The following is a 12400-nucleotide window of genomic DNA, read 5'->3' as shown; positions in this document are numbered from 1 at the left end:
GATTTGTTGTTGAAATAGTGAGGGATTTGTTGTTGAAATAGTGAGAGATTTGTTGTTGAAATAGTGAGGGATTTGTTGTTGAAATAGTGAGAGATGTGTTGTTGAAATAGTGAGGGACGTTGTTGAAATAGTGAGAGATTTGTTGTTGAAATAGTGAAAGATTTGTTGTTGAAATAGTGAAAGATTTGTTGTTGAAATAGTGAAAGATTTGTGGAAAGATGTGTTGTTGAAATAGTGAAAGATTTGTTGTTGAAATAGTGAAAGATATGTTGTTGAAATAGTGAGAGATTTGTTGTTGAAATAGTGAGGGATTTGTTGTTGAAATTGTGAGAGATTTGTTGTTGAAATAGTGAGAGATTTTTTGTTGAAATAGTGAAAGATTTGTTGTTGAAATAGTGAAAGATTTGTTGTTGAAATAGTGAAAGATTTGTTGTTGAAATAGTGAGAGATGTTGTTGAAATAGTGAGAGATTTGTTGTTGAAATAGTGAAAGATTTGATAGGGTTGGGCGATATAAAACTTTTATTGCTTTACAAACACCACACATAAAAATGTCATAAGTGGCGTCCAATTCTCTTTCCCCCAGGGGAATTTTTAAAATGACATAACCATGAGATTCAAATTTGTAACTTTATTCTAAAATTAACTTGTTTATCTGACTAGTTTAAACGCTAGATCGTCACTTTTTAATTTATTTTAATTCTCAGACTAATTGTTGCATTATTATAAACTTCAGCTGCATGGGGGCTGATCTAAATTTGAAGGGATAGAAAAAAATAGTCGAAGGTGTGGTTCAAACAAAAATGAATGAAATCGAACCTAGTGCCATCAGGAAAAAAGCGTTTAACCACAATAAAAATAAAAGATGTAGATTTACACATAAAGAAAATATTTTACTGTTTATAGAAAATACAGTTCTGATCCTCCCATCCACAACATTATGTTTACAAGAAAAAAAAACAGTCTAAACAAAAAAAAAGTTTCATACTACTGCAACGTACGTAGAAAAAAAGGTAGTTTAAATATTTTTATGAATTTTAAACTCGCCTAAAAAATGAACATTGACAAACAAATGGCTATCTAGAGTGTTCACTATTTACCTGTTACATAAACATCGCTAAGAGCGTTCCGTACTCTCTTGCCCAGATTGGAATAATCCACAGATACAAACACGTGTTCACCATCCATTAGTTTCAGTTCATTGGCTGCTTTCATTAGCTGTAATACGTCACTTCCGTCCATCAGGAGAAGAAAAACTGCAGTGTACCAAAAAAAAAATGGCTTAGAAAACAATTATGTAATCATCTTGACTTCAACTAACACGTTTAGGTTTTGTTTTATTACGACTAATACAATCACACCAACGCGACATGAAGCTGGGAAAAAGTGGCACTGGATAGATCCATATGGAGAACGAAAGTTCCAAAATGCAGATGCCATACACAACAGTAGTAGAAAGAAGGGTGAAAATGCAACGGTGCCTGGTGATTACAGATGCCTAACCTGCGATCGCAGCTGTGTATCAAGGATTGGCCGATTTAGTCACACAAGAAGTTGCAAAGGGAAAAGATTATCTCACGAGACGTAAAGTGCCACAGAGACATACAATCAGATGGCCTGAGTTATCGACACATTGCTGCTTCTTCTCGCAGATCTGGAAGGTAAGATCAACTGCACAGTCTTTCAGTGACATTTATCACCATAAGAAATTTAAATCCAGCATCACGCATTGGCAAGTCTGTAGGTTGGGAAGTCAGTCACTCTCTTTGGTGATACAGAGAGTTGAAGGCAGGGATAATATAAGAGCAGGAGAGGGAAGCAGTAGGATGGAAGCAAAGGGAAAGAAACAGAGAGAGAGAGAGAGAATCAGGGAAAGAGAGAGCGAGAATCAGGGAAAGAGAGAGAGAGAGAGAGAGAATCAGGGAAAGAGAGAGAGAGGGGGAGAATCAGGGAAAGAGAGAGAGAATCAGGGAAAGAGAGAGAGAGAGAGAGGGAGAGAGAGAGAATCAGGGAAAGGGAGAGAGAGAATCAGGGAAAGAGAGAGAGAGAGAATCAGGGAAAGAGAGGGAGAGAGAGAATCAGGGAAAGAGAGAGTGAATTAGGGAAAAAGAGCGGGACATTTGAAGTAAAGATAGCGGGACGTTTGAAGTAAAGATAGCGGGACGTTTGCAGTAAATATAGCGGGACATTTGCAGTAAATATGGCGCATGTATATCTGTAATGGGCGTGATCGTGGTAAGATCATCTTTGTTTTAAGTAAGTCTTCTTGCCGCCGATTTTTTATTGTTGTTACCTTAACATCATGATGTAAGAAAGTTACACAACATTCGACCGTTCCAACTAAAGATGGTGTCGAAATGAATCGACTTCTTGTCTTCTTCAGAATGTTTTGAGTTGATATTGTTGCAGAATGGTATAAAGACAGGCCTCCCCAAAAATTTATTAAAATTTGTATTCATTACTGTTTTTACTCTCAAGAGATGCATAATTTTTGGACGCTAATATACTAAAGATTAAGCAAGCATAAATCATTTCTTTATAGCATTACTGGTTTGACGTTATCTAGAGGAAATAATAAAAAAAATATTGTTAGTTCACAAGTTCACAATTTGTCATCATTACATCATACATAATGTGCACTTTAATTATGTGAGGGATAACTGGCTGAGATATTGAGATATTGTGTACACTGTACATGACAAACATCATTTAGTTGGCTAAGTCTATCCTGTAAAGAACCTTTCTGAAGAACTACAGAGGGAACTGATACATAAAGTTTATAGCAAGAAAGATATTTCGACAACGTTTCTTAACTGATAGGAAGGAGTAGGAAACCATGGTTTGCTTGTACTAACACGGAGCACTGGGTCAAGTTGCCCAGTGGTAATGGGGATGTTGATATATCCTTAAAATTTAATTTAAATAGTAAAATAAAAACAAAATTAAACATATTATCAGAAAAATACTAAGACACGAATTAGTCGATGAGAGTCTATTATGGTTTTTCAACATGTGAACTTACTATATTGATTAGCGCCAACTTTTTGTAGCTGTGACGTCAGGTTCTGCCAATCGGATGAGTCAATATTTAAAGTCTGTGTCACTAGAGCACTGTCAGACAACTCGGCCTGTGGAACGGGGAAAATTAACTTTTTTTGGTTAAACGCATTAGGAAAAAGAAAATTGAGCTCTATAGAAGTCAAGAGTAATGGCCGAAACAATTTTAAGAAAAATGAGAGCGTTACTTTTTAAGGAACCCTACCAGGATCTCCGCCTCTGTCTCCAGCCATACCCGTGAATTGAAGGTGACAAAGACAATATGAGTCCAACCAAAGTGACTCATGACGTCTTGAAGAAAACCAGCCATCGACTTGAAGCTTACAGACGTCCTGAAAATTTAATAAGAGGTCAGAGGTCAAATTGAGGCAATGACGTCAAGTGACGGAAATTGTTTTACATCCACACTTTTAATGTTTACAATAGATAAGTAGGCGGGGCAGGGGGGAGACAAGTACAATGGTACTTGCATGGAGAGGTTAGAAATGCGGAATAAATACTTCAAAACTAATGATAACATGTTTTAAATTTACCATTGCTTAAATAGAGTGTTTGAAAATTAATAAGCATATTCAACACCATTGGAAATAATACCAACAAAATTTTTTAAGATAAAACAAATATAGAAATTTACAGTTCTTGTTTTGGTTTGCTATTTTAATGCGCCAGGTACTTATCTTATCTTATATAATACAGACGTTACTTCAAAAAAAGAGGATGATTACGTCCTACGCGTCATGCATTTAGTCATGCATATTAACCAATGACTTAAATTCTGACAAGTCACTGGTTTTCCTGGCTAGCTCAGGCAACCCATTCCATGCTCTAATAGCACTAGGGAAGAAGGGGTATTTGTACAAATTTGTCCTAGCAAATGGGATTTTACTAAAGGTGTTACTCTAGTCAAATGTGAATATTCATTTGTTATGAATCTCACTGCTCTATTTTGTGTCTGTTCAGTTTCTTAATGTTTTCTTGAGTTGAGGGGTCCCAAACGGAGGATGCATATTCTATTATTGGCCTAACCAAGGTTAAATAACATTTTAGTTTTATGTTCTTATTTGATTTATAGAAATTTCTTTTAATAAATCCTAATGCTTTGTTTGATTTTTTTGTAGTTTCATCAATATGTGGATTCCATGACAGTTTTTCATTTATTATAACACCTAGGTATTTTGCGTTTTTAGTCTGTGTTACTGGTTTGCCATGAATAAGATAAGTGGAATTAATTTGTTTTAGTTTTTTTGTTACTCTTAACAACTGACATTTTTCTGGGTGGAAAGACATGCTCCAATTTGATTCCCATTTCTGTAATTCATCTAATTATCTTTGTAAAACATATGTGTCTTGTGTTGTTTTTATTGTTCTATATGTTATACAATCGTCTGCAAATAATCTGACTTTTGTTCCTGAAGTAATGCAATTTGGTAAATCATTTATGTAAATTAAAAATAGTAGTGGACCTAAGACTGTTCCTTGAGGTACACCTGACTTTACTGTTATCGGTGTTGATTTAGAGCCACTTATTATTACAGTTTGTTCTCTCCCTATCAGAAAACCTCTAATCCACTGATGCAATGGACCACTAATGCCGAAATATTTTAATTTTTTAAGCAAACTATGGTGGTGAACTTTGTCAAAAGCCTTGGAAAAATCTATTAAGATAGCATCTATTTGTTCACTATTATCTAAACCTTTTGAAAAATCATCAGTTGATGATTTGATGATTATATTAGTTGTGTTTCACATGATCTATATTTCCTAAAGCTATGTTGGTATGGGGTGAGGACATTATGTTTGTCTAAGTGGTTTATGATGTTGCTACATAGTATGTGTTCTAGGATTTTACATGTGATGCTGGTAAGTGATACTGGTCTGTAGTTTCCTGGGTCAGATTTTTCTCCTTTTTTAAATGGGGGGGGGGTGTGACATTTAGCTTCTTTCCAGTCCTTTGGTACTCTGCCCTGGTTAAGTGAAGCCTGAAAGAGTATTTTGAACACTGGGGCTAGCTCATTGCTTAGTTCTTTGAGTAATCTAGCTGGAATACCATCAGGTCCAGACGCTTTATTTGGTTTGGTGTTGGCTAATAGTTTTTGGTACTCTATGATATTTATGTTTGTCAAAGCGAGACAAAATGAAACTGGTCAGCTGGAACATTAATGACATTAACATATATATACATTAGTAAAAATTGTTTATTATTTCATATATTTCTGTGTTTTAACTTTGTTACGGCTTAAGATGAAATAGCCGATATATTATGTAGTAAAAGTAACAAATCTATGTAGATTTTGACCGTTGTAGCATTAACCCTTAAAGTGCTGAACTGTTTTACAATGAGTGCATACAAAATGGAATTACAATTTTGAAGTTTAGAGGCTGAACTACCACACGCGTTTTAAGGGTTAAGAGTACTAGACTTTGAATGCATCGGTGTGTATGGATGAGGGGACAGAGTTTTAAAATTGGAAATCATTTTTTTTCCCCACATTAATTGAGATTTGCATCAATGTCGGATATTTTATGGTGGGCAACAGTGTTTCCCATCTTGTGTTCCGCGGAGCCCTAGTATTCCGCGAGGCCTGAATTACTGGAATAATTCACTAATAGGCGTGAAGTGATCTCTCTACAGAAATAAGAAAAGTGTTCCGTTGAATACGTAGTCGAGAGGCTGAGTACGCTTGAACTTGGCTTGTCTTGGCTACCTATGAAGGGGGCTCGAGGTTCGACACCCGACTCGAGCACAGTTGTGTTTACTGAGCGCCTAAAGGTAGCACGGATAAACCTTCTCCCAGATACCCCCTCCACCACTGGTCAGCAAAAGAGATTGGACCATAGCGCTATGAGTTTGCAATAAGCATGGCAGTTACGCTATATAAAAGCTATAATTATTATTATTATTATTATTATTAAATGCTCAGAATAGGTGAAGTGTTCCGTGAGGCAATAGTTTGGGATACACTGGTGTACAGAATACAGGAAATGTGATAAGCCATGCATTTTAAAAGGTATATGGGGTAGCTACGCCACTGCTTTCATCTGACAATCAGATAATTCTTTTATCATTGTATACACTAATAACTGGTTTAAAATACCGAGAATGAAAATAATCCAAAATAATGCACAGACAAATCCAATACATACATATATTAAACATAAATGAACAGCAGCACCAGGGACCAAGTTTTGAAGAGAGAAAGTCGTGAAAGTAGTTAAAAACTGGGTCCCTGGTGCTGCTGTTCATTTCTGTTTAATATATGTATGTAAAACATTTGTTTCAGCACCTAGCTTCAACTCTATATTTACAAACAAAACTATACTGTTAGTTCTCATGATTAGCAAGTGATTACAAGAGTCACTCTTAGTATACCTGAGAAATGTCGGGTACTTTTGCTTGTCCAACATGCTGCTTTCTTCGCACCCATAACTGATCATCGGTAGTGCGAACCTGCCAATCAGCAGACCAGTTGTTTCGCACACTTCATCACAGTAAGGCCCTGGGATGGTCGTAAAATGGAAAACAAGAAAGTAGAGTCCAGTGATGCCCAAACATATATCGACCTGGGGGGGCCTTTTTAATTTCCGACACTGGTGTCGCGGGCCACACAAACGGAAAGATACAAAAACGAAATAAAATTGACCTGAAACTATTTGATTAGAAACCCGTGGATCTAGTACTTGCATTCACTACGTAGGACGTCATCATCTTCTTTTTTGAAGTAACGTCTGCATCATATAAGATAACAAGATATTATTCTTTTTTTTCATGCTTTAGAAAACGGCTTTATTTCTCTACTAAAAATATGAGCAACATTGCAGCTAACTTTACCAACGACTCATATTCTTGTCTCTTTTTGGTAAATATTCACATTAATCTTCCAATCTCTAGACGTAGTTTAACAATCTTTTTTAATCAAATGACGTCAAATTTATTTTAGAGTTGCGTTTCTTTTTGTTTTAAACAGCCACACTTTATTTACAACTCAAATATATTGGCTTATTATCATGTTCTGCCAAAAGTAAAGGTCCTTTTGTCATTGGATAAATTCTACATTAAGAGTCCCATTTTCATTAACGCACAAATGTTGTCATGGTACACATCAATGGGAGAAAACTTGAGGGCCCTAACGTAGGTAAAGAGACATTTTTCAACCTTTTCTTTAGGGGGTGGGGTCGCGGATTTTATACTCTTTGTGGCGACATTTCGGCGGGCCGGATGGAACCACGTCGGGGTCCGGATCTGGCCCGCGGGCCGTATTTCGGGCATCACTGAGCTAGACAATATACGACTTCAAAAGTCACAGAAACCGTATGTTGCGCAGAAGTAAAATAAATTAAAACAAATTCAAAATGTTATCAGAAAACAAAATCTACTACGTAAATATAGATCTAATTGTCTGCGTTAAAAAATACAAAGGGTGTTTATGGCTTTGCAAAATACCGTGTATGAAAACACATTAGTTGTTAAAACTTTGACATTCATAATATTTAGTATTTTATTATTCTTTCAAAACATGTGTTTGAAATTAATGTCAGTATGAATCGGCCAGGAAAACCAATAACTTAAAAAGAAGTTAAGTCTCTGATTAACATGTATGACTACACTGATACATGATTACGCATTAGAGGTAGACATATTCCGTTTTGAGGTAACATCTGTAATGTACAAGTTAAGATAACTGTAACTCGAAAACTTTGGCATTTAGTGGAAACTGCCGTTTTCTTATTCTTTTAAACGTGAACAGTTAAGAGTACAGATTAAGTTAAATAAAAGCTGTGGGGATCTGTGAATATTGCATACATTAACCTAAGCCCAGCCAAGCTTAGTGTAAATAAAAGTAGATGCACAAAAAAAAATGAAATATTTAAAAAACAACGGCGATAAAGTTCACTCTGTCTTGTCTAGCGCTGAACACAATTATCTTTATCCATAAATCGTAAAATCTTTTCCTTACATTGGTCATATCTTTATATGCTGTGACGGACGTAGATTATATTTTCCTGTTTGATCCTCGTCATATAAGACAAGGGGCGCGGTGGTTAAGTGCTTGGCTTCCAAACCTGGGGTCCTGGGTTCGAATCTCGGTGAAGACTGGGATTTTTAATTTCGGGATATTTAGGGCCATTCTGAGTCCACCTAGCTCTAACTGGTAACTGACGATAGTTAGGAGAAGAGTACAGACGGTTGGTCGTTGTGCTGGCCACATGACACCCTGCTCGTTAACCGTCGGCCATAGAAACAGATGACCTTCACATTATCTGCACCATGGATCCCAAGTTCTTAAAGGGGATTTTTTTTTTTACTTTATTATTAAAGAAATACTAGGTAACATTAAAAATGTAATAATAATAATAATAATATAATTTATAGAGTGATGTCAACAAACAAAATGTAATCTCAAGGCGCTGTGATAACATTACACACATAAACAGGAAAGCTAAAATAGCAAACTAATCTAAAAATAAAACGTTTTAAACAGACAGGTCTTAATGTTCTTCTTGAATGTAGTGTAGCATGGTGTCTGCCTATTAATCTAACACTCACTCCAGACTAACCTATAATACTGTCCACCGGTGGTGTCCCTTTGTATAGATCCACGACATCCATCAATGCCAATCCAACATCACAGCCAGTATCTTTGATGGTCAAGCTGAAGTTGTAACCATTGTCTTGGAGAAACTTCAGCTGTGGGTCAGAGTTGACCTTCTGAACGGCCAGATAAGCGCTGGCCACAATCTCTTGACCGAAGACGTTGGAACCGGTCAGCGGGACCATGACTCCAATGTGAAACGTTTTGTTTTGAGCCCTGGCCAGTGTCTTGAAGCAGGTCAGCACGAAGACAAGGAAGAGAGCCAGGTTGAACATGACCACTCGCCACATTATCTCCGTTTGAGTTTAGAGCTGAGTGTAGTGAGTGACATCGTCAACTAGAAAAACTGAGAGAGATTACTGTGTCACATAGAGCTTTACCGTCTCTGTTTTACAAATCGTGTATCAACTCTGTCTGTCTGTCTGTCTGGTACCAATTTCGAACACGGTATTTCTCCCACATTCATTGTTTGGATGAAGTTAAAACGTCACACAATTTTTTTTGTACCTATCAAAACATGAATCAATCAAAAATATTAAACAGAATTATTGATAGGGAAAAAACTTGACATATCTATTATTTAAATATGTATATATATGTGAATACTTAAGGATTAATTTACTTTTTTGGTATAAAAAATAATTTATTATCAGTAATTAAATAATTGTTAGTTGTTTTTTTTTTTATTGATTGGTATTTTGTCTTCACAAATGAATAACGGAGCAAAGTTTCAACGTGATCCCAGAATGGGTGTGAGAAACATACCGTGTTCAAACATTTGACCAGACAGACTTAATGAGCTGATATAAGCTTTGTAAAAAGATGATTAGATTTTGATTAAAAACATTGAACATACTTATAAATAACGATGACGTTGCAGATTATGTCAATGGGGGCGGTACGTAGGGGAGCTTGGGGTGTGCCTTAAGGGTATCATAACATTACATGATATAGGCCTATCATACATTAGGGCCGGACCTAAAAATTGCGGGGCCCTATGCGAGACACATGCGCTGGGCCCAGTCTGGGTAGGGATAAGCATAATGTTAAAGTTTTCAAAGATTATAATAAATTCAGGAGATTTTCATTACTTGTTAGTATACTTTGCATTTTCAGGAGATTTCCAGGGGACCCATGTTATTAATATATATGTTACAATGATTAAATTTTTAAAAATTTACACCTAGAATTAGCGCGGGGCCTATGAAAGTGCGGGGCCGAATTCGGCCGCATAGGTTGCCGTGGCCTAAGGCCGGTCCTGCATACATTGCTGTCACTACTATCCTTAACTGACCCCGAGCCGATGCCCTCCCCTAGCAGTGACCAGCTGCCAAACTAACATCCACTTTCGCCATTTCGCTGTAAAAAAAAAAAGAGGAGTTATTTGGTCCCGCATCACCAGCCAGGGTCACGTGATTATACGCCCGCACCCAGAGGCTCCCCCTCCCCATTCCTATCCATAAGTCCCCACAGAGTTCTAGGTCAACACACATTGAAGCCCGAGGGTTCTTACAAAGACAGAGTTCTGCATCTTTCTCTTTTCCTTTGTGGATGTATCAATATCCTGTAACTCTCTCTTTTCATTTGACAATGTATTAATATCCTGTAACTTTCTCTTTTCCTTTGTCGATGTATTAATATCCTGTAATTTTCTCTTTTCCTTTGTCGATGTATTAATATCCTGTAACTCTCTCTTTTCCTTTGTCGATGTATCAATATCCTGTAACTTTCTCTTTTCCTTTGTCAATGTATCAATATCCTGTAACTTTCTCTTTTCCTTTGTCCATGTATCGATATCCTGTACATTTCTCTTTTCCTTTGTCGATGTATCAATATCCTGTAACTTTCTCTTTTCCTTTGTCGATATATCAATATCCTGTTACTTTCTCTTTTCCTTTGTCCATGTATCAATATCCTGTAACTTTCTCTTTTCTTTTGTCGATGTATCAATATCCTGTAACTTTCTCCTTTCCCTTGTCCATGTATCAATATCCTGTAACTTTCTCTTTTCCTTTGTCCATGTATCAATATCCTGCAACTTTCTCTTTTCCTTAGTCCATGTATCAATATCCTGTAACTTTCTCTTTTTCTTTGTCCATGTATCAATATCCTGTAACTTTCTCTTTTCCTTTGTCCATGTATCAATATCCTGCAACTTTCTCTTTTCCTTAGTCCATGTATCAATATCCTGTAACTTTCTCTTTTCCTTTGTCCATGTATCAATATCCTGCAACTTTCTCTTTTCCTTAGTCCATGTATCAATATCCTGTAACTTTCTCTTTTTCTTTGTCCATGTATCAATATCCTGCAACTTTCTCTTTTCCTTAGTCCATGTATCAATATCCTGTAACTTTCTCTTTTTCTTTGTCCATGTATCAATATCCTGTAACTTTCTCTTTTCCTTAGTCCATGTATCAATATCCTGTAACTTTCTCTTTTCCTTTGTCCATGTATCAATATCCTGCAACTTTCTCTTTTCCTTAGTCCATGTATCAATATCCTGTAACTTTCTCTTTTCCTTAGTCCATGTATCAATATCCTGCAACTTTCTCTTTTCCTTAGTCCATGTATCAATATCCTGCAACTTTCTCTTTTCCTTAGTCCATGTATCAATATCCTGTAACTTTCTCTTTTTCTTTGTCCATGTATCAATATCCTGCAACTTTCTCTTTTCCTTAGTCCATGTATCAATATCCTGTAACTTTCTCTTTTTCTTTGTCCATGTATCAATATCCTGCAACTTTCTCTTTTCCTTAGTCCATGTATCAATATCCTGTAACTTTCTCTTTTTCTTTGTCCATGTATCAATATCCTGTAACTTTCTCTGTTCCTTTGTCCATGTACCATTCTCCCGTATCTCTCTATGATTAAAACGTTTTCTGTAATTGTGTTTATTCTATGTTCATGCCAACCAACACTTTCACTGATGGGTTACAAAACAAAAAACCTTAGAAAAGAGAACCCTAACCTTAACCCTAACCCAAACCACAGTTTGGTTCCCCCAAAAATGAAATATAATTTTCCAATCACTTCGAATACGTATGAATAGATATGCATGTACTTTATATAATCTACACCTCAGCCACTCTCTCGCTCTCTCTCTCTCTCAAACACATACACACGATTAAACTATTCTACTAGGCTACTACTAATTGACAGTCCTGTAATGATTTTCTTTGTATAAATTGTTTGTATTTCAAGGTGTTTTAATTTAATTTCACTTAAACGTACTTCAAAGTATTTCAATAAATGCAAAAATCAACAATTCTAATGGCCAAATATAGAACAACACTAACCGTGTTTAGACCGATAACCCAACTCGGGGAAACACAACATAAAAGTTATCTGTGACAAAATCTTAATGCACTTTAATGACAATTCACAGATTGATCTGCGTCTCAGCGTGTCTTGTTGACAACTACAAACTTGCCCATGCTAAACGTCCTCTTCTAATTAAGTTAATTTACAACCTGGCTATTTTGACATCTTGTACTGACATATTGTGACACGAAGAAATGTAACATAGCATCCTTGGATGTATTTTGACACAGTATGATATCTTGTACCATGAGTGTGGCTACAGATATAGAAACTATCGTGTATGATATAGCAGTGAGTACTCTGGGACTTTGATGTCAAGTAGCAATGTATAGTAAGATGTATTTTCTTTCCCACAGCGATAGTGTGTAGCTCCAAAGCCAGAATTTTGTATATGAAAACTATGGGAAGATTTATGTTTAATCTCCAGTCATC

At 36.2% G+C, this 12400-nt stretch overlaps 2 protein-coding genes across 2 annotated transcripts in view; both read right to left on the bottom strand.

Moving 5' to 3' along the window:
• The window catches only part of LOC106050882 (receptor-type guanylate cyclase gcy-13-like), a 35062-nt gene extending 25914 nt beyond the window's left edge, over positions 1-9148 (bottom strand). Inside the window, exons 1-5 of the mRNA XM_056027055.1 lie at positions 8613-9148; positions 6427-6553; positions 3262-3388; positions 3022-3127; positions 1100-1255 (exon numbers count right to left, since the gene is read on the bottom strand). Coding sequence (XP_055883030.1) covers positions 1100-1255; positions 3022-3127; positions 3262-3388; positions 6427-6553; positions 8613-8937 — 841 coding nt within the window. The 5' untranslated portion in view covers positions 8938-9148. The remainder of the gene's footprint in view (positions 1-1099; positions 1256-3021; positions 3128-3261; positions 3389-6426; positions 6554-8612) is intronic.
• Positions 9149-10526: 1378 nt separating this feature from the next.
• Positions 10527-12081, bottom strand: LOC129925759 (golgin subfamily A member 6-like protein 6). The gene is made up of 2 exons (XM_056026214.1): positions 12074-12081; positions 10527-11526 (listed from the first exon to the last, which is right to left on the bottom strand). The coding sequence occupies exons 1-2, from the start codon at positions 12079-12081 to the stop codon at positions 10527-10529; spliced, it is 1008 nt and encodes a 335-aa protein (XP_055882189.1).
• Between the last annotated feature and the right edge of the window lie 319 nt (positions 12082-12400).

This window comes from Biomphalaria glabrata, chromosome 4 (genome assembly GCF_947242115.1).
Source record: "Biomphalaria glabrata chromosome 4, xgBioGlab47.1, whole genome shotgun sequence".
In the NCBI taxonomy this organism is placed as follows: domain Eukaryota; kingdom Metazoa; phylum Mollusca; class Gastropoda; family Planorbidae; genus Biomphalaria; species Biomphalaria glabrata.
This window is presented reverse-complemented; position numbering and strand designations above follow the sequence as displayed.